The sequence below is a fragment of the Carettochelys insculpta genome, chromosome 13 (assembly GCF_033958435.1).
Source record: "Carettochelys insculpta isolate YL-2023 chromosome 13, ASM3395843v1, whole genome shotgun sequence".
NCBI lineage: Eukaryota > Metazoa > Chordata > Testudines > Carettochelyidae > Carettochelys > Carettochelys insculpta.
In genome coordinates, this window is record NC_134149.1 from 44,283,256 (window position 1) to 44,304,807 (window position 21,552).

General features: G+C 60.2%; 1 protein-coding gene across 1 annotated transcript; it reads right to left on the reverse strand.

Annotated features, from left to right (window-relative positions):
- Positions 1-12,826: 12,826 nt before the first annotated feature.
- Positions 12,827-21,161, reverse strand: UTP14A (UTP14A small subunit processome component). Its single transcript, XM_075007657.1, has 15 exons — positions 21,048-21,161; positions 20,575-20,725; positions 20,022-20,092; positions 19,659-19,723; positions 19,320-19,462; positions 18,650-18,805; positions 16,003-16,122; positions 15,826-15,920; positions 15,480-15,603; positions 15,313-15,390; positions 14,868-15,225; positions 14,318-14,667; positions 13,867-14,057; positions 13,691-13,790; positions 12,827-13,244 (listed from the first exon to the last, which is right to left on the reverse strand). Exons 2-15 carry the CDS (start codon positions 20,629-20,631, stop codon positions 12,969-12,971), a joined length of 2,184 nt encoding a protein of 727 aa, XP_074863758.1. The 5' UTR covers positions 20,632-20,725; positions 21,048-21,161; the 3' UTR covers positions 12,827-12,968.
- Between the last annotated feature and the right edge of the window lie 391 nt (positions 21,162-21,552).

Sequence of the window (21,552 nt, forward strand, 5' to 3'; positions counted from 1 at the left end):
TACCTCGTGGGTTTTTCTGGGGCACTCATCAGTGTAGTATCTGAGTATTTCACAAACAGTAACGTGCCTTGCCCTGTGCAAGGTGAATGAGCCGTTTGCAGGATTCTGGTATTGGGAGAATCTGCACTTTCTCAGTTTCTGTTCTGTACTCTTTTTTTCGTGTGTGGAGGGAGCTATGGCACAATGTATATGGGGATGATGACACCCTTTCCTTTCTGCTAGTATCTCCGCAGGGTGTTAAAGAGAACCTATTAATTTTACAACTTTTTAAACCAACAGGTCCATATAAGCATTTTGAAAGAGTTGGCTGAGGAGGAGCTCCCTGGACCATTAAGGTTGATTTTGGAACACTAAAATTCCAGAAGACTGGAAGGAAATGGGCATCATGCCAGTGTTTGAAAAGGGTAAACAGTATGAACTGGGTATTCCTAAACCTGTTAGCCTAATGCCCTAATTAGATAACAGGCAAGGTGATGGATTGGCTGAGATGGAACTCGATTATTACTGAATAAATGAAGGATAATGCAATTCATGCAAATCAACACCAGTGTATGGAAAATAGATCCTGTCAAACATGTCATTTTTTGTGAGACTTCAAGTGTGGTTGACAAAAGTAATAGTGTCAATGTGATACGCTAAGACTGGTGTCAGGCATTTGACTTGATGTCACACAGTAGTTTGATTCAAATAGGAAGGGTATAAAATTCACATTGTGTGTATTGAATGGATTGAAAACTGGCTAGCTGATTGATCTCAAAATGTAACTGTGAATGGGGAATAGCCATTGACCAGGTCCATTTCCAGGTGGGCTCCCAGGGACCAGTTCTTGACCCTACGCTAGTTAACATTTTCGTCGGGGACATGGAACAGAAAGTAAAATGGTGTCTGATGAAGTCTACAGACAAGATAAATTTGGGGCTGTGGCAAGTATGGAAAAGGACATGGTGGTCACTCTGTGGGAGGCTGCAGGGGGTGGCCCTGCCAAGGAAAGGGGTTGGGGAGATGAGCTGGGCTTCCTCAGTAGAAGAGAGTGTCCCTGCTGAGAAGAGGGCCACAAGGAGCATTGTGAAGGTATTTAGCAGCTCCCAGCAGAGGGCTCCGACCAGAGTTCCCCCTAATTTTTTCCATTTGTGGGTGGACTAAATTTTGTTAGGTGAAGATATGCAGTGCCATAGACTCACCCCTCCCCTCATGGCTGGAGCGTGAGCACCAGCTCCCCACTGCTGTGGCAGGGCACTCTGAGCCTTGAAGGCCTGATGAGACAAGCTGGCCCTGGATGGGGCCCATGGGCGCTGTGTGATGCCATTTCCTCTCTCCCCCGCCTTGAAGAAAAGCTGTACAGGGGAGCACCAGCTGGGAGGCTTTTTCCCACTGCTCCCACTGGCTGGATTCATGGTCAATGGAAGGGGGGCAGGCACGGAGCCATGCGTGCCCCCGATGGGCTGCATCAGGTAAGTGCCTCACCCCCCACCCCACTCCTACACCCTCCTTCCTGCCCAGACCCTGCCCCCGACCTGCTCTTGCACCCTCCCTCCCACACAGCCTGCATGCTGTCCTGTTCATGCTCCCCAGAAGCCCCCTCCCGTACATGGAACGCCTTATTTTTGGCCCCACCCCAGAGCCCACAAAATCTACTAGCCCCAAAGAGTTCTAGCCTAGAAGAGTTAATCTGGCGTGGGGAATGCCCTCTACCTTGGTCCTCCCCTGCACCCCATGGGGGCTGGAGCACAAGGGGAGTGAGGTGTCTCAACTGAGGGCCACATCAGCGGGAATTGGGAAGCTTGTTGTTTTGCTACTTGTGATTGTGGTCCCCAACTGATTTTTCTGGGGGTCAGTGGCCCCGACCCAAAAAAATCCGCTCCCCCCACCTTAAAGACTGAAATCCTCATCAGTTACCCTCCACTCCACCCAGGTGGAGCCATGGCCACATTGCCTCCCTCTGGCAGGCTCGCTCTGTAAGTGTTTGCGAAGTCGCACAGGGCTGGAGCTCTCTCTTGAGCGGAGAGGTTTGCCTGAGTAACGCCGGGTGGCAGCATATTCGACGGGTTATTTATAGTCCATGCAAAAAAAAAAAAAAATCCTTTTGTCAGTTTTAAACCTGCTGCCTTTTCGTTCCCTCCAAAGCTGTGTCATCCTTTGAGACCGGTCAAATAAGCCCTCTCCGGACACCCGTCTATTCCACAGCTCCCTCCCCATCCTCAGACAGTCACTGCACCTTCAGACACAGGGTCTGGCTCCGTCATGACCATCCTGCCTGAGGCCACCCCATTTTTGTTTCCTTTCTCTGAACTTTTTGACAGAGGCTACAGAGGCAGAGATGATGAAGGCCACGAGGGCTGTCTAATCCGATGCCAGCCAGCAAGCCCACTGGGCAATTCCTACACCCAGCTGAAAGCTGTGGCCAGCCAGGGGCACTGGTACACAGCCTGTAGCGCCAGGAGGGAATTCCATTGCTAAATCTGTTGTCACAGTGTCTCTGCCCCGCCGAAGTCAGAGAAGCCGCAGCAGCTGCTTTACTCCTGGTGAATGTCAGAGACTTCCTGCAGGAACCTCCAGCTTACACAGTGGTCGTCCCCTCTCTTAGCAGTGGTTCCTCCAGTCTCCTGCTCAGAGCCAACGCTGAATCCTCCCCTGAGCTCACCTGGTCACTGGAGAACAGGCGGGTGCAACAGATGTGCCATTGTGATTGGGAAGTGATCTTGCTCACTTCCCAAAAGGCAAACATCACCAGCCCCTTTAATCCTTCGCCTGGCTTGCAGGCTGGCCAGGGATCCAGCCAAGTAGCTGCCTGGCTGTGTGTGCGCACCACCACGCCTGGCAGGAGCACATGCTCCTGGCTGGTACGGGAAGTACTAGCCTCCTTCACCGTGGCCCCTCTGCTCTGCAAACCTGGTTTTGACGTAGCCTGGAAAGTAGGCCAGTAAGAGCGAACTGCAGCGTTCTCAGGGGACGCTCTGTTCATCGAGAGGAAGGCCTGTGCATTAATAGATGCACTTCTCTCTGGGGGTTACCACATGCAAGAGGAGACTTATGTAATGGTGCCCAGGGTTGTTTTTCATCTGCTGTCTAATTACAGAAGCTCCTTTACCCTCTGAATTTCACACCCGAAAAATCTGACTTGTCACAGAGCACCCAATGCCGCTGCTGCAGCCTCTTCTGCAGCCTGGCAGGGAGAGTGTTTCTTTGCTGGCTGGCACGAGAGAGGAGCTCGGCCTGATCGTGCCCCGGTAAGGACCCTGGCTCTACAGCGGGGAATTCCCTGCCGAGAGGACAACTTGGGAACTACAGCAGATGTTTGCCCTGTGGGAAAACAGTGAGGCGTTAGGATAGCCAGTTCCCAGCACAGAGAGGATGTTCTTGCACGGAACATGTCACAGTCGCCCTGGTGTGGTGGATTTCCTTCCAACGAGGCATGGAAGCCATCTCCTCTAATCAGGTTCTTATACCAGGCCCATCTCCATGGTGGTGGAGCACATTCCTGTTGTACATTATGGGACGCAGCTAAGAGCTAGGAGATGTGGTTGTCCCCTTATTCTCTCTGTGCAGGGGAAAGCGACTTGTGGATTTTTTTTTTTTTTTAATTTTATTAATCTCCCTCCTCTGGGACTACAGAAGGCAGGTAGAAGGAGAGTGGCTTGCCCTTGCAAAGGAAGGTGAAGAGGTTTGCAAGGGGAGTTCTTTCCAACCTGGGACCAGTCCCAGGAAAGCTCTGTCCACTGTTCAGACAAGTTGTTCCCCGAAGCGGGCAGCTGCGTGGGCCCATGGGGCTCTCCCTGGAGCTTGCAGGGATCAGCGAGGTAACGTGAACCCAGGCTGCTGAGCACACATTTAGATGCAGTGCTCAGCGGGAAACCAGCGCAGAGAGTGGCAGGCAGGTCTGAGACGCTTGTGGGAAACCCGAATTGCTGAGAAGACTCATTGCAGCATTCTACTCGAGCTGGAGATTCCCGACAGCTTGTGGCTTCAGATTCAGGTAGATGGCATTGTTACACCCCAGCTGGGTGGTAGAAGTGACACCTTACCGAGGCCAGACCCTCGCCCACTAGAATGGGGCAGGAACACCATGCCAGCCCAAGGCAGAAGGATGTTATTTGCAGACACTGCCAGCTGAACACCTAGAATAAGCGAGAATGTGAGAGCACACCTGCAGCGAGGGAAGACGTGACCAGTGGTGAGCATGCGCCTTCAGCCAGGAGACATGGCTGCCAGTCACGCCAAGGATGACAAAATGTTAAGAGGAAGCAGCTGGCACCTAGGGGGTTGTGTGACTCTGGACAGTGGATTGCCATGAATGGTGAAAGACAGGTGGAGTAGCCTGCATGGAGCGAGAACAGCCCCGCAGGGCTCCCTCTGCGTGTGGTCTGGATGCAATTTCCCATCACTGCCCTTTCCCTGTCCTTCCTGGAAGAAGTTGCACTAAGTCAGTGCATCCTTCTGCGCTCCAGTGCATTGAGGAGCAAAGTTCTTCAGCGCTGGTCGGGCAACTGCACCTTCGAAGGGGGGAGTGTGCAGCCCCAAAGGAGGAGTCGTCTCTGGCAGACAGGAAGGGCCCCCCTCACGCAGGACATTGAATAGGCCAGGAGGCAGAGTCACCGGTCAGGTCCTTCAGTGTTCAATACACTCCCTGGTGCGAAGGAGCAAAATCCCAGGAATGCTGCAGGGCCTTTTGTAAGGTGCTGGAGGGGGATTGGACCCGTTGGGCAGAGGCGACCTCTCGGAATCTGGCTGTCATGCCAGGGAGGGAGGAAGGCCAATTGCGCAGGTAAAAACAGGTGCCAACTGGCTTCTCTTGATGGTGGACACCTGCAGCTGCTGAGCTAGGGGAAGTATGCGAAAGGTGCAGCTGGAGCTGCTTGTCAGGGCCAGTCCAGCCACTGCCACCAACCCTCCAGGCCCTGGGCTCCCCCAAAGTGACCGTGGAGCTCATCGCTAACCATGTGGTGCTGCACACGGAGCCACGGGTCATCCTGGGGTGCCATCGAGCTCTGTGCTGCCACGCTGGGCAGTCCGCCTGTCTTCTGGCACATCCCCACCTGGGCGACAGCTCAGCTCCCTGCTCCTGGCCCCACACCCCATCAATGCACACACCTGGCCAGGACGTGCACCCCAGCACCTCACCCCTGCCTGGGGCTGGAGGGGCAGGGCACTGCAGGGGGACTCCTGAGCTCGGCTGTCCTTGATCAAATCACATTTCCCCTCTTCCTTGCCTGTAGATGGTGAGCACTTTCCTTTGCCCCTGCAGCACCCGGCAGAGCAGGGCCCAGATCTTGGATGGGGCTGGGCCCGTCTCTCCTGTTCGGGCAGCCTGGGGCTCTGATCTCGGCTGGGGCTGGCTCTCACCATGCTTAGGCACCATTTGGTAGAACGGGGTCCTGATCTCAGATGGGGCTGGCACTGCCCCAGTCTCTGTAGCCCCAGCATAATGGGGCCCCAGGCGCCCCTGTGGTGCAATTATCATTTGACTGTGGGGGAGCTGCCCGGTGCCCACGACAGCACTCACACGGCCTGGGCCTGGGCCGGGGCAGGCGGGCTGCAGGAAGGAGCCAGCGTGCCAGCCCCTGGCCCAGCAGAGCCAGGCATTGCAGGGCTCCCGCCAGCGAAGGGCAGAACCAGGAAGAGCAGAAAGCGAAAGACCAGCCCAGGGAGCCGCCCAGCCAGGCCCTGACTGCAGGGCAGCAGGAGCCAGCCTGTGGCTGGGCAGGAAGGGGAAGAAGGGGGAGAGGCGGGGCTGGGGGGGGGGAAGTGTCTGATAGACACGCTCTGTGTGTGTGTGTGTGTGTGTGTGAGAGAGAGAGAGAGGCATGCTGTGTGTGTGTGTGAGAGAGAGGCATGCTGTGTGTGTGTGTGTGTGTGTGTGTGTGTGTGAGAGAGAGAGAGAGAGAGAGAGGCACGGTGTGTGTGTGTGAGGGGGGGAGAGGCATGCTCCTGTGTGTGTGTAAGGCACGCTCTGTGTGCAGCTGTGTGTGTGAGGCACGCTGCATGTGGGTGGGTGCCACGTGTGTGTGGGGCGTCTGAGAAGCACACGGCATGGTTCAGCTGTGCTGCGGGCGTGCTGTGTGTGAGGCTCTCGGAGAAGTGCATTGTGCAAGGGGTGTTGTGTGGGGGTACCGGGGGTGTCGGAGAAGCACACTGTGTGAGAGGCACGTTCTGTGTGTGGGTGTTGTGTGTGTGAGGGGTGTCTGTGATGCACTCTGTGTATGGGTGCAGTGTGTGTGTGAGGGACGCTGCATGTGTGTGGATGCTATGTGCGAGGGGTGTCTGAGAAGCGGTGTGTGTGTGCGTGCAGTGTGTGGATGCTGTGCGAGGGGTGTCTGAGAAGCGGTGTGTGTGTGCGTGCAGTGTGTGGGTGCAGTGTGTGGGGGTGTCTGAGAAGCGGTGTGTGTGTGTGCGCAGTGTGTGGATGCTGTGTGCGAGGGGTGTCTGAGAAGCAGTGTGTGTGTGTGCAGTGTGTGGATGCTGTGTGCGAGGGGTGTCTGAGAAGCAGTGTGTGTGTGTGTGTGTGTGTGTGCACGCAGTGTGTGGATGCTGTGTGCGAGGGGTGTCTGAGAAGCAGTGTGTGTGTGTGTGCGCACGCAGTGTGTGGGTGCTGTGTGCGAGGGGTGTCTGAGAAGCAGTGTGTGTGTGTGTGTGCGTGTGTGCAGTGTGTGGATGCTGTGTGCGAGGGGTGTCAGAAGCAGTGTGTGTGTGTGTGTGTGTGCAGTGTGGATGCTGTGTGCGAGGGGTGTCTGAGAAGCAGTGTGTGTGTGTGTGTGTGTGTGTGTGTGTGTGTGCAGTGTGTGGATGCTGTGTGCGAGGGGTGTCTGAGAAGCAGTGTGTGTGTGTGTGTGTGTGTGTGTGTGCAGTGTGGATGCTGTGTGCGAGGGGTGTCTGAGAAGCAGTGTGTGTGTATGTGCAGTGTGTGGATGCCTTGTGTGTGAGGCATACTGTGGGGGTGGTCTCTGTATGTGTGTTGATGGTCTCTGAGAAGTGCGTTGTGCAAGGGGTGCTGTGTGTGGGTAGCAGGGGGTGTCAGAGACGCACACGGGTGAATGCTGCATGTGAGATGCGTGTGGTGTGCGGGGCTGTATGAGAAGCACACGGTGCGTGAGGGTACAAGGGGGTGTCTGTGAGAGAGTGTACTGTGTATGGGAGGGGTAAAGGGAGTGTCTGAGCAGCACTGTGTGGTATTGAGGGGGCAGGGGGTGTGTGTGTGTGAGAGAGAGGCAAGCTCTGTGTGTGTGGTACTTCGGGGGGGCTGGTGCTCTGGGGATGTCTGAGAGAAGCACAGCGTGGCGGGGTGCTGTGGAGGGGCCAGATGGGGTGTCAGGCATGCTGTGTGGTGTGGGGGGGAGAGGGACAGGCTGGGTGTGTGTTGCGGGCTGAGGCTCGGAGGGTCTGAGTGTGCATGCTAGAGAAGGTCAGAAATGGGGGCAGCCCTTGCCCGTAGTGAGCGTGGGGATAGCTGGCGATGGTAGGGCCCAGAGGGCATGCCCAGCCTGCCCCAGGAAGGGAGGAAGTGGTACCTGGGAGGCCAGGGGACCTTGGTGCAGGGAGCTGGATAAATACATGGTCTTCCCTCCTAGCCCCCGCCTTAATGCAGCTCAGCCTTTGAGGTGCTGACTTCAGCAGCGTGGAAGCAAGAGCTGAGAGGAGCCCACCTGTGTGTATCCAGGGGCTCGTGCTCTGCACCAGCCAGGCTGTGGGTGGGCTGAGGGCACAGGCCTGAGGCGAACAGGGCACCCTCTGCAAAGCCCCATGGGCAGGGCTGGCAATCAATAGTGTGTGTCTGAAATGTGCCCTCTGGCTGAGGGCCCTGACTCCATGGGTGGTGCTCTACACATAATGGTCACTCCAGGCAAAGCTCCAGGTCCCCGGGACAGCTGAGCCAATGACCCTCCACTCCCCCCTACAGCTTAGGTAGAAAACGTCCCCTCTGTATTTGACTGCTAACCCCTGCCTCCGCCGGAGCTGCGAGACCCGATCCTCAGCCGTCTGCTGCTGTCGAGCAAACTGCTCTGTAACCCGCTGGCCCCACGTTCCTCAGGGGCGGCTGCCTACTGCCAGGGAAAGATCTTCTCCTTTACCTTTCAGCATCCTCCGCTCCCAGGACTTGGCAAGCCCTGGCTTTTAGAGCGCGGATTCTTAGGCGTGTTTCAGCTAGCATTTTAAAGATCAGAATTTTTCCTTCCCCGTGTTTGTGGCAAAAAGCCTGAAGAGCATAAAACTCAAATATATTCTTTGGTAAGTCTTCACATTTTCCAGTCTGTCTCCTGGAGCCTAATAATTGTTTTAGGAAGCTGTTATAGGTCCTTACCGGGTAAATATCAGGACCAAAACAATCATTGCTAGATGAGCTTTTGTTCAAAAAGACATTGGACAGGAATAGAGTGATCAGATCTTTCTATTTACCAGGGCGTTACCATATTCAAGTGCACATCAGTACAGCACCTTTGTCCTGTCTAATGATTTTATTCAGCAAAATCTCTACATACTCACATGTAACAGACTGGTATGTCTATCAAATGCTGGCAGTGTGCCCCCTGCCCCCCCCCCCCCAAATGCTGCTGGGGTTTCTCACTGCAGGCCTGGCGTGGTGGGGCTGATGGAGGTGCCTAGGCCCTCTCTGCCACCTCAGGGAGGCTCTCCACAACCACGGCATTTTCCTGGCAAATGGCACAGCTGAAAGGAGAGGACAGTGGTGTTTAAGTCCCAGGCATAGCCCTGCTGGAGGTCTTTAACTTTACTCTGGACTTGGTCCAGGGTTCACTTGGAGTTTCAGGTCGTCAGTCCCTGGGCCCAGTGGGTGAAGGTCACAGCATTCTGGCTCTTCACCCCCAGCTCGCAGAGGACATCTTCCTCCTTCCACAGTGCAAGGCGGTCTCAGAGCTCAGGCTCTGTCCAGGAGGGGCCCCCCCCCTTTTGTTTTTCCTCAGCCCGTGGGAGCCTGGTGAGGGCTCTGAGGGGTGCCCTGGGGCTTCAGCAGTGGATGGGTGCTGACGCTGCCTTTTTTTCAGTGGTTGGAGGTGGGTGAAGGGGTGTGCTGAGAGCAGCTTGTGTCTGTTCTGCAACTGTGCTCTCGGCTTCCTGCCACGGGGTTTCTGGGTCTGGGCCGCTTTAAGAGCAGCTGGACACAGGGATCCCAGAGTGGGCCACGGAATCTGTCTGTACCTTCTTTCGAAAGAGAATTTTGAAATGGGGCGCTCTTCCTCATACAGGACCGGGGTTCAGATTTCAAATTCTGAGCCAGGTCCTTCCACTTGCCTTTCCAAAGGCCGCGTTGTACATGTAGGCGCTCCCTATGCGCTTTCGAAAGAGGGCCTGCAATTTCAAAATTACCTGCACATGTACACAGCTCCACATTAAAGCCTGTACCTCTGGGGTAACGTGTCTAGCCCCATCTTTTCCCCCCGGTCTTGCAGCTGGGCACTTGTGGTGGGAAAGCTGTCTGCAAAGACTGATATCAACCAGATCCTTTTCTTAGTTGACCAGAGCGATGCAATGTGCCCCCAGCTTGCAAGGGAATATGTGACCATACGTCTTGCTCAGCCCACCCCTCGGGAAGCACGAAGGCAACTTCAGAACATGAGAACAGCCACACTGGGTCAGACTAAAAGTCCATCCAGCCCAGCGTCCTGTCTTCCAACAGTGGCCAATGCCTGATGCTCCAGAGGGAATGATGGAACAGGAAATCACCCAGGCAATCTCTCTCCTGCCAGCCGTTTCCAACCGCTGACAGAGGCCAAGGACACCATTCCTACCTACTCTGGCTAACGCCCATTGAAGAATCTACCTCTTTGAACCCTGCTGAAGTCTTGGCCTTCCCAACATCCTCTGGCAAGGAGTTCCACGGGCCGCCTGCGCTGGGTGAAGAAAAGACCTCCTGTGGTTAGTTTAAAAGCTGCTACTCGGTAATTGCATGCTACCCGGGTTCTTAGGTTAGGGAAACAAGTAACTTTAGCTTATTCACTTTTTCCCACACCAGTCAATCATGGCTTTATAGGCCTCTATGCTATCCCCCGCTTACTCTCATAGAATCATAGAACAATAGAGCTGGTAGAGACCTAAAAAAGCCATCAAGTCCAGCCCCCTGCTCTAGGCAGGACCAAACCCATCAGATCAGCCCAGACAGGGCTTTGTTGAGGTGAGACTTAAACACCTCCAGGGCTGGAGACTCCACTGCTTCCCTGGGGAGCCCATTCCAATGCTTCACCACCCTCCTAGTGAAAAAGTTTTTCCGAATGTTCAACCTGGACCTTCCCAACCACAACTTGAGACCATTGTTCCGTGTTCTGCCATCCGTGACCACTGTCTCCTCTTTTCTAAGCTGAAAAGTCCCAATAATCTCGTTACTCTCTCCTCCTAGGGCACCTGTTCCAAACCACAGGTCAGTTTTGTTGCCATTTTCCAAACTTTTCCAATGCCAAGACACCTTTTTGAAATGAGGCAGCACAACTGTATGCGGTATTCGAGAAGCGGGCGTGCCATGGATTTGTACAGAGGCAATAAGATGTGCTCTGTCTTATTCTCAATCCCGTGTAATAGTTTCTTTCTTGCCTCAGAGAGGACGAAGCCTAGGCCAGCAGCATGAGCAGCAGGAGGAGCCAGAGCCACGAGGGGAGAACTCCCACTGGGGTCTGGCACCAACATACAGCGGACTAGGAACAAACTCCTGGGAGGCAGAAAGGGCACAGGGTCTGTCAGGCAGCGCAGAGGTGTGAGCCCCAAGGGGTTAGATCTGGATCCACATCAGACCACCCAAGGAGCTGAAGACGACCCTGAGCAGAGCCATAGGCAGGGGCAGGAGGCCCACCCCCGTCACAGTGCAGCACTGGGGCCTCAGCCCTACTTGCCGCACAGCTGTAAGGCTGGCTGCCTCCACACACCAGATGCATTTGTGAGGCACAATCACCTCACCTATGCAGCACACGTGCACAGCACCATTCCCCGTCTGCACTGCCCGTGCACAGGGTGACCCCAGGCACCCTCTGCGACAGCCATGCCTGTGTGCTGCATGGGGGCAGGAAACGTAACCACGCACACGAACCAGCCTCGCTCCAGCCCCCCAAGAGCACCGCCTCTGCCCTTCCAGTACGGTACTTGTAAAACACAGGAATCCTGCCAGCGTTTTGAAGCTGGGGGTAGGTCCTCAGCCAGCAACAGAGAGCAGCAAGGTAGTACACTTACTTCTCAGCAGTCCCCCTGACATGCACGGCTGACTAAGCCCAGAGCCGGAGCCGTCAGGCTCAGGCCCTTGGAAGGTTGCTCGAAGAGTTTTCCCCCAGCAGCACCAGCAGTCGCTAGGCTCCGCAGCCCCCCAAGGGGGAGGCGCCACAAACAATGTTCCCTCTAATCTCTTCCCTCTACCTGAAGATTTTTTCCCCCGGGGTGCAGAGTAATTTTTACATGCACTGAGCCACATGTGACTGCGCACCACCCGCAGTAACCAACAGCGCCACTGTGGCTGCTCTGGCAAAGGCACCTCAGCTCCCACCATACCTGTGCTGAGAAGAGCCCAGGACGCGGGTGGAGAAGCCTGAAGGCTGCCTGCCCTGCCCCCAAGGCCAGTGCCCCCCTCAGGAAGGTACCAACTACCCCAAAACCCCACCCAAGAAACGGGGCATCTCCCACCCCCCTCCGGTGCCGGCCCCATGGCTGTTCAGGGCACATGCAGTGCTGCCCTGGGAGCGTGCAAAGCTAGCAGAGCGGCAGGCATAGCGCGGTGGAGCAGGCAGGCTGGGCTGCATACAAGGTTCCTACCCACTAAGGCTGGATCAGATCAGCACCACAGGCCCGAGCCCTTTCCCCGCAGTAACTCCCAGGGCCGATGCGTTGGAAAACCAGCCAATGGGAATTGAGAACAGGCACCGGTGGAGACCCCACCACGCCACAACCTTGGGAGGGATGGGTAATTGCTCACATCGTTAAAAGCACAGGGCCTTTGTCTAGGCTAATGGGGTGCAGCGTTAGCTGTCAGTTGTAACCCGCACACCTACCAGGCATGGGTCACGGTCCCATGGAGGGGCACAGACCAGTGAAAGAGAGAGAGAGCACCAGAGCCAGCTGGCGTTTCGCTCAGGCTGTCGTAGCAGCTCCTGCACTAAGCTCCAGCAGTCGCAGGTTCCAGTCCATAGGTCAGTGGTCGCACAGGTCCTCTAGGAGGTGATGCTGGACTGGAGAGCCTGGCACAGGGCTGCGCCCAGGTAGGTACTGATTGGCGAGGACCCAGTCCCTGCTTCACTGCCCAGCCCATTCTCTCATCCTCCCAACCAGCAACCTCCATCTGGAGCCGAGTCTGGGAGCAGCTGCACCTGGGCCCCGCACAGGGGGCAAATAACCTCCCTGCTCCTGTCAGATTCCCGGGTCGTACGTCCCAGGGTCACCTCAGCCCTGTGGGCAGCGTGGTCCTGGGAGCTCCTGTACAGCTGATTACTCCCATGTGGCCAAAGCTCTGCCAGAGTCACAGCATCGCAGGCAGGCCTGGCCAATGCTCTGTCCTGGAGCACACAGTCAGTGCCCACACTGCTTGTCCCATTTACCAAGTGAGCCGGACCACCCGGCTCCCATTCTCCCTCCTCCTAATCTCACACAGCAGTAGGGCCTCACCCCCGGTTCTCCCCGGCAAACCCTACTGGCCCGGCCCCAGGCTGCGGTGCAATAGGCTCAGCAAGCCCAGCCGAGCACAACCAGGCCAGCCCCTGCTGGGGAAGGCGGGAGCAGCATTAGCACCATCGGACATCAGATCGAGTGGGACCTCGGCAGCAGCAGCCAGACTCTGCTCTCCGGCTGCAGACACGCCCCCAGCCTGCCTGGAAGGACCAGGGGAGGCGCAGAGATGGCCAAGAGGGGATGACAGCCAGAGGCATTTATTGGGGAAGGAGCCAAATGATGCATGCCCAGGGTGGGTACCGGAGCACGGCAGTGTACTCTGGCCTCACCTAGGCCCAGCCACGCACAGTCTTGGCTGCCCCGGGCAGCACAGCCCCTCCGGCCTAGTGAGCCGTTTTGTGGGGACGCCGGCGGCGCCTGGAGCGCGGGGGCACGGGCGGCGGGGCAGCGCTGCCTTCACGGGCAGTCACGGCCCCACCACGCTGGGGGCCGACCTCCTCGGCCGAGAGGGGCTGGATGATGTGGCCGGGCTGGGTGACGATGCGGGGGGCCGTCAGCTTCTGGAAGGCACGCTGGGTGTTCCACGTGGGCCCCACCGGCGCCCGGATGCTCTGCTCAAAGTGCTGCTGGCAGTCGAAGGGGAAAGGGAGCTCGTTGACCTGCCGGGGAAGAGACACATGTGGGTTCAGCTCCGGCTCGGCTGTGACGGGTCCCGCCAGGGTGTGCTGTGGGGTTCCTGGAGAGTGCGCTGGAGGGGGAGCACCAGGCCCTTTGGAGGCTGGATCCTCACTGGGCTAGCGGTGACCCAGCCTTCCCAGCTCCAAGCCCAGCTGAGGCACTGACTACTGCAGGGATGCAATGGTGCCCACGCTGCTCCCACCTGCTGCAGCTGGGAGCCCTGGCTCCCCTACACGGGCAGCTAAGGCCAGGCCTGGGGGAGCTCTGGTGAGGCGAAGTCCTGGGAGGGAACTGATGGCTGCCACAGCCTCCCAGCAGGGCAGACCCCTGCCCAGCCTATCCTACCCTGTGCAGCTCCCTTTGGCCTGCCAAGGCGCTGGACAACTCCCTCCAAGCCAGGCGCTGCCCAGGCCCAGGGCCCCCTCACCTGGTGGGCTGCAGCCTGGATGTTGCGCTGCTGGCTGATGATGACGTGGGGCAGGTGCCGATCTTTCCTTGGAGGCCCCGGCGCCGGCTTAATGAGGAACCTGAGACACGAGACGAGACAGCTTTAGAGCACAAGGCCTAGCGAGGGGTGAGACGCCGGACGCCCCCCCGACATACCGCTTCCTCTTCCGGGTGCTGGGCCGCAGCCCCGTGCCGCCCCACTCGCCCCAGCCGGGCAGCACCAGGTCCACGACCTGCGGCTTCCCCGCCTGCTCCGCCTTGCGCTTCTCCTGCAGGAAGTCGGCAACGACGTCGTCCCCCGCAAAGGCCTCCTGGATCACCAGCCGCTGGTCTGCAGCCTCCTCTTCCTGCCAGGCACACAGGTCAGTGCCCAGCTGCCAGCCCCCCCAGAGACCAGCACCCAGGGCACCCGCCTGATCCCAGCCCCACAGAGATCAGCTCTCACACCGCCCGCCCGCCCTCTTCCTAAAGGCACCTGCCTACCTGCCCCCTCCCTGATGGAGATCAGCAATCACAGCATCCACCCAACCCACCTGCAGGCATATCAGCCCCCCTAGCACCCGCCTGCCACCTTCCTCCTTCCAGCAGCAGGCGGCACGGAACTCACCTCATCCTGCACAGAGACGGGCAGGGCAGGGCAGTGGATCTCGTGGGACTCCCCAGCCAGGACAGCCTGCAAGCTGATCATCTTCTCCTGCTTGGCTGCCTTTCCGGCCTGCTCTGAGGGTGGGCGCGCGGCCTCTTCCTCCGATGCCTGCAGCGGCCTGGCAGGCTGGGGCTGGTCCCGCTCCTCCTGCTGGCCCAGAGCCTCTATGTCCTCCATCGTGCTCCGCCTGTCCAACTGCTCCGAGAGCAGCGGCTCCTCCTGCTCGGGGGCCGCCTGCTCCAGCCCAGCGCCTGTCTGCAGGTTCAGTGGCAGCTCCACAAACGCAGGCAGCTCCTCCACTTCAGCAGCCTCTGCAGACAGCACCAGGTGACGGCCCTGCCACCAGCTCAGGTGCGATGGGACCCAGGGATGCCAGGCTGGGTCCCACCACACTGCTGGGTTACCCCAGGGGAAGCAGCCTCTCTTCTGGCCCAGCCACCTCCTGACAGATGGTGGCAGGAGGCTCCAAATGTGACTCCCCTCCACCCGCCCGGGCCTCTGCCCCACTTACCCTTGGGGCCTGGGCCCCCTGCCTTGTGCTGCCGTGTGCGCCGCCTTTGCTCAAAGTCTTGTAACAACATCTCCTCCTCCGAGACTTCCTCTGCCTCTTCCCCAGCTTCACCCGGGGCAGCAGCCTCTCGGACATCCTTGGAGTCCTCCTGCATCCCAGAGTCCTTCGCTTCACTACTGGGTTTCCCCAGCATCCAAGGGTTGGCTCCATCCGTGCTGGGCTGCACTTCGTTGACGGCATCTGGGAGGAAGCCGCCTTCCCCAGCCACGCCACCTTCCTCTTCGCCCTCTGGCTCCAGAAGCACTTTCTGGGTCAGCTCCTTGTTCTTGGCCAGCTGCTCCTGCATGGCCCTACGGGCCTGGGAGGAGATGGGGACATGCTGACAGCCAGGCCCAGAGCAGCCCTGGGCCACCCCCACCACAGAGGCGCCCTTCCCCCAACTCACCTCCAGGTTGTACTTGGCCATGATGGCCTTGGAGCGGGCCCATTTCCCCTTGTTCTGGTGCTTGAGGCTCATCCTTTCCTGGGGGGAAGGAAGCAGAGAGAGGCATCAGCAAGGGCTTCCCTGGGTGACGGGGGATCCCCGGGTGCAGGGGGCCCCCAAGGTGTCACCTCAATCCTGGCTCTCTCCAGCTCCTCGAGCTTGGTCAGGGCGGCCTCGGGGTCTAGCTTCCGCAGCTCCTCAAACTCCTTCAGGGCCTTGCGGTTCCGGCCCCTCAGCAGCACTCGGTGGTACCTGCGCAGGGAGAGTGGAGCAGCGGCGCGGGTGAGGGGGCTGGGCCCAGAGTCGGGCATGCGGAGAGGCAGCAGGCTCCCCGCAGCCCCCGCTGGGCCCAGGGCAGGGCATGGGGAGAGGCAGGAGGCTCCCTGCAGCCCCCGCTGGGCCCAGGGCAGGGCATGGGGAGAGGCAGGAGGCTCCCCGCAGCTGCCTTCCCACACCTGGCCGGTGGCTCCTTACTTCTTGCTCTTGATCTTCTTCTCTCGCCGGGCCTTGGCCTCGTAGTAGGACTGCAGGGCCCGGGCCTTCTGCAGCTCTGCCCGGCGCAGCTGAGCCTGAAACGCAGCACAGGCTGACGGCCAGCTCCCAGGGCGGCCTGCGCCAGGGGTGCGGAGGGGGAGGGCGCGGCCCACTCACCTCCTCCAGGCTCATCGCCCGCAGCGAGGCCTCCTCCTGAGGCGTCAGCAGCGGGTCCGTCGCCGGCTGCTGCGCCTTGTGGAGAAGATTGAAGATCTCCTGCTCCAGGGGTGTTCGGGCCTTCGGGACAGGGAAGGCAGCGAGTGAGCGCGAGCGAGGCCTGTGGGGTGACCTTGCTGGGCTCTCCCAGCCCCGGCCCCTAGCAGGCTCACCCGGAGGGATTCGCAAAGGGAGACCCCAGCCAGTCTCAGGAGCTGCCCTCAAGCCAAGGGGCTGGTGAGGCCCTGCCGCAGGGAGTGCCCCACCCTCAACCACCCGAGGGCGAATGGGGCCTTGGCACTAGTGCTGCAGAGGGGCTGGGGGAAGGGCTAGGGCTGGTGTGATGGAGTGGGGGGGGGGGTGCATGTGTGAGTCAGGCTGGATGTCTGAGGCAAGCAGCAGCTCCCAGTGGCTAAGGATGACCCTGGGGCTACAACTGGCAGGTAACACCTCTGCCTGAACAAAGAGCAGGGAGGAGCTGAGAGGGGTTTGAATCAGGGGCGGCAGTTAGAGGCTAGGAAAAGGGAGAGCTGGAAGGCAGCCAGCTGAGGAGGGGGAAGCTACACCCCAGAGGGGCACCCCTCGGGGTCTTCTCCCCAGGACAGGTTGGAAGGACTGTCTCTGGCTGCTATGCTGTTGCTTCTGTGAGAAACTGGACATCTGTTGCCTAATAAACCTGCTGTTGTACCTGCTGAGTGAGGGTCTCTCCTGCCAGCCGACGGGGTGCAGTGCAGGGGGACCCCTGAACCCCATCACAGCTGGTCAGAGGAGGCCAGGGCTCAGAGGGACTGTCGGTCCCTGGTGACTTTCACAGAAGGGTCGGCGAGATGCCCTGCCCCCAGCTCCTCACAGGGCGGGGATCTCAGGAGAGGCACCCAGGTGGTGGGGACGGGCTCAGGCCTGGGGACTTGGAGGCCCGGCTGCAGGGGCCAGGAGGGCACAACGCAGGAACCTGCCATTTTTACTGCAGGTTTGGGTGAAAATTCAACACCAGCCCCGGGCCTGGGGCGCCGCCGTGGAATCCCTGTCAGCACATGGAGCAGGCAGCTGGGGCACAGCCAGAGAGGCTCCACGGGCAGCACAGGGCACTGCCTTGCTCGTGGGCTCTCAGCACAAGGGGCGGGCGGAGCTCGGCCGTGATCAGAGGGGAACAATAAAACCCAGCAATCCTGGCTCGGTCCCCGGTCCAGCCTCCCCCCGCAGCCCCCGGCCAGTGCCCCTGGGAGGCCAGAGGAGCAGGGAAGGATGCACAAGGCCACCCTGGCACGGGCACTCGGAATTCGCAGAGCACCTTTCACCTTGCACCACAGGCGGCCCTCCCCTCTGCGGCCCTGCGCAGCCGCTGCCTGACACGCCCAGCGGCTTGGGACAAGAAACAGCCAAGGCCAAGCCAAAGAGCTGGGGACTATGGGGAGGGAATGGGATCCCTGGGGGGTATCTAGAGAGGACTCCCAGGTGACCCCCACCCCCCAGGACTGGTTGCCCACCTGGCTGACCTACCCAGGCCTCCTGCAGTGGGTGCCCCTCGAGAGCCAGACCCATTTCCAGCTCCCCCTCGGGGGAGGTTTCAAAAACCAGCCTGCAGTGGGCAGTGCAGCCTTTGCATTTCCCATCACCTGCTCCGGGAGGCCAGGCCCAGAGAGCCCCTCCAGCCCTTGCACAGCCGGCGGGGGGGCGTTACAGTATGTGCTGTCCCCTGGGCCAGAGACCTGGTGCTGAACCCTACCCAGCTATGGGGAGCCCAGGCGTTTCCCTCACTAGGACCTGGGTCAGCTGGAGCTCCCTGCTGCCTCACCAGGGGCCTGTGCTGGCCCAGCTTGTGCTCTGCACAGGGGGAGCGTTCGTACAAATGCTGCAGTGCCCTGTCTGGGGGAGCGGGGGTGAACCCTGGCCCATCTGTCCCCCAGTGGAATGAGGCTTGTCGCTGAGCAGCAATCTGTGTGTGCTGGGGGGGGCGGGAAGAAGGTGGAGCTGGGGGGCAGGAGACATTAACCAAGCAGCCTCCTCACTCCTCCCTGTCCCATCTCAGCGCTCAGCAGGCACGGAGAGCAGCTGGGAGCCTGGTGCCAGGACCCCGGGCTGAGACCACGAACTTCGCAGGGAGAGGATTTGTTTGGCCCTACGAAGGTCAAGAGGAAGACGACTGCTGAGATCTGGGAGGCAGTGAACAAGCCACCAGAGCGGGGGAGGGCTGTGTACCCCCTGCCCCGGCTCACCACGCGCTCCCGGCCGCACGGCAGAGCCCAGCGCATCGGGCAGCACTGTGGAACGTGTGACACGACGTGGGGACGGAGCTCCACGTGGCCCAGCCTGGTACTGAACCTTCCCCTGGAAGCGGCCTGGCTTGCCACGGCCCTGCTGAGTTAGCACCAGAGCACCGATGCCCTCTCCCCTGCCTGCTGGAGCTGGCACTGCCCCTCATTCTGACCCGGGCTGTAATTCAACCCTGCCTGGCACAGCAAAGCTCTGCCTGGGCTCCCGCGGTACCCAGAAGCCTGAAGCACCCCTGGCCAGGATTGGGATAAGGCATAAACCCCCCCGCAAAGGGATCTAGACAACAGTGCCAAGGCTCCAATTTCCCCTCCCAACACCATGCACCAGCACCCACCTTCCAGCCGGTCAGCACCTCCTCGATGGGCGCAACCCCCACCCGCTCCTGCTTCAGGGGAAAAACCAACTGCTCCGCCCGTCGGTTCTGCCGCACCACTGGTTCCCACTTGGCCACGGCCTTCGAGGTCTTACTGTACGCAGCTTCCCGCACAACCTGCAGCCCCACCAGACAGCCCGTGAGAACCAAGCAGGTCCTGGGCCTGCAGAGAGACCAGCCCTAAGGTCTGCATAGCAAGGAAAGTCTGCTGGGAAAAACACTCTCACTTCAGCCACACGCACCTGGGACCAACCAACACGTTTGACTCTATAGACATATGCCTGTCTCATAGACCTGGAAGGGACCTTCAGAGGTCATTGAATCCAGTCCCCTGCATTCGCAGCAGGACCTATCACCATCCCTGACCGATAGATTAAAAAACAATTTGCCTCAGATCCCTAAATGGCACCCTCAAGGATTGAGCTCCCAAGCCTGGGTTTAGCAGACCAATGCTCAACCCACTAAGCTACCCCTCCCGCCCAAGCCTTACCTATCTCTAGGGTTGCCCCAGATCCTTTCCCACTCACCTCCCTGCTCTGCCCCCCTCACCTCCAGCTCTCTGGTCCCAGGTCCACCCATGACCTCACCCCGGGCGAGGCACACACACGGCCACGTTCTCTCTCTCTCTCACCCGTTCTGACTCTTGTTTGCTGAGTGGCAGCTCCACGGATTTCGTCTGCTTGACTCTATTCAGTTGCTTCTTCACGGTGCTCAGGGAGGACGAGGCCCGGATGGAGCCCAGCAGCTCAGGCAGGGCCAGCTTCTCGCCAGCGCCTGCAGGAACCAGCACAGTCAGGACAGCAAAGCTCTCCGTGGAGGGCACCAAGCGGGAACCAGCTGCTGGATTTCTTCCCTCCTCCTCCACTTCCCGCCCTCCGCAGCCTATTGCAGCTTCCCACACCCTGGAAACAGGATGAAGTGACCTAGTTTTGTCTGGAGAAAGGGCAGCCCATCCCCCAAAGGAGCTCACCTTCACAGCTGAGGTTGAACTCGGACACCTGCACGCTCGCCTCTGTGCGCTCTGCCAGCTTCCGCCTAGAAGAGAGGAGGCAGAGACATGGGGACCCCTTGTGCGCAGCCCACCCACACCCCGGCCCAGCACTGCTGGTTGCAGCAAGCGGCTGCATGCAGAGGAGTTCATTCCCGCACCCTGGTGGAGTGGGGAGACCCACTGTCTGTGTGGTCCCTTGTAACTCGACGGTTCTACGGTTGAGACGGGGGCACCCCTGGGCTGAGGGGGCTTTGCAGCTGCAGCAGCTGCCCTGAGCACAGCGTGGGAGCCATGGCACCCTAGGGCCCCCCGGGGATGGCCAAGTCCCTCCCTACCACTCACCGCTTTCTGCCAGCCAGGGAGCTAACTGCCTCCAAGAGCTGCCGATGCCGCCTCTCCTCATCGCCGTCCCCCTGGCACACAGGAGACAGAGTTAATGCAGCCTGAGGTGACACTGCCCTTCAGCTCCTGCCCAGGAGTCAGTCACCAGAGAGGAATCCGCCCTCCCGCTGAAGCTCGTCTGCCGGGGGCAGCAGGTTAGCGCCTACACCTTCAGGGACAAGGCACCCCTCTGCAGCCAGGGAGTCTGGGCTGCTGCGCCCCTCACCACCCAAACTTCAGGGCCACCTGAGCCTCCACCACCCCCAAACACCCTGCCCCCACTGCCCCCCCCAGTCTCCGCCGGCTCCCTCTTCACTGCCCTGATGCCTCTATACGCCCCCAAGGCGGCCTCACTTCCAGCCCCAGGGCACCTCGCAGACAATAAACCTGGCTGCAGTCGTTCTCCAGGGCAGGACACCAGCCCCGGCGGCGGCCTGGGGCACCTCAGCCCCCGACAACAGCAGGGCCTGGGTCAGGGGTGACCCCAACACTATCAGGCGCTCAGTGCTCCTACCTCATCCTCGCTGGCGCTCACGGGGTGCTCGCTCCTGAATAAATCCTCTTCCGCCATCGCCCCAAGAAGCTGGTGCGGGGGAGAGCGGGCCAGGCGCAGCCCCCTCGGCACAGGACCGCGCACAGGCTGCAGGGTCCTGGGGACGAGCTACCTGCGCAGCGGGCACGGAGCAGACGTGTTAGCCAGAGCCGACTCCAGCTGTCCCGCCCCCACAGGAGTCAGTCAGTCCGTCCGCTCGCCCCGCCTAGGACCGGCCCCGGGAGTCCGCCCGCCCCCCGCCGAGGACCGGCCCCGGGAGTCCGCCCGTCCCCCGCCCAGGACCGGCCCCGGGAGTCCGCCCGCCCCCGCCCCGCCTAGGACCAGCCCCGGGAGTCCGTCCGCCCGCCCCCCGCCCCGGCTGCTTCAGACTCCGCGCGGCAGACGGGCTGGCCCCAGAGCGGGAGAACCAGGGTGCGGCCCCCGGATCTCCTCACCTCCGCCGCGGGCCCAGTTCGACTCCCGGCCCGGCACACGTGGGTAGGAACCAGCCAGCCCGCTCCGCCAACAGCCGCAGCGCGCATGTCAGAAAGCGCGGCACTTCCGCCCCGCACCCGAGGCACTTCCGCCCCGCACAGCATCGGCCACCCCCCGCCCGCGAGCCGAGCGCTTCCGCCGGACGGGCGGGCTGTTGCCATGGCAGTGGGAGCCGCGCTAGGCCCGGCCCGCTGGCTGCAGCCCCCTCCTCAGCGCGCGTCCGGCCGCGGCCGCGGCGAGCCGCTCGGGGTGCGCCTGGCGGTGAGGTCCCGCGGGCGGAGGGGGCGCAAGACCCTCGGGCCACCCGCTGGGGCGCCCCGGGGCGCCCTCACCCGGATTGGCGTCACTGGCGAGTCACGTGAGTTTCCTGGCCTAGGACGGGGTGCGCGGGGGGGGGGGGGGTGTCGTAAGCGGGGCGCGACCGGACCCGACCGGCTCGCGAGCGGCGGCGGCGGCGGCTGTGTC

What these genes read in the sequence shown, in the direction of transcription:
- UTP14A (XM_075007657.1), bottom strand. Translation starts at nt 20,631, where the DNA reads ATGGCGGAAGAGGATTTATTCAGGAGCGAGCACCCCGTGAGCGCCAGC. An exon ending in TCCCTGGCTGGCAGAAAGCG is followed by an intron (nt 19,724 to 20,021) that starts GTGAGTGGTAGG and finishes CCTCTCTTCTAG; the next exon opens with GCGGAAGCTGGCAGAGCGCA. An exon ending in GGGCGATGAGCCTGGAGGAG is followed by an intron (nt 15,921 to 16,002) that starts GTGAGTGGGCCG and finishes GCTGCGTTTCAG; the next exon opens with GCTCAGCTGCGCCGGGCAGA.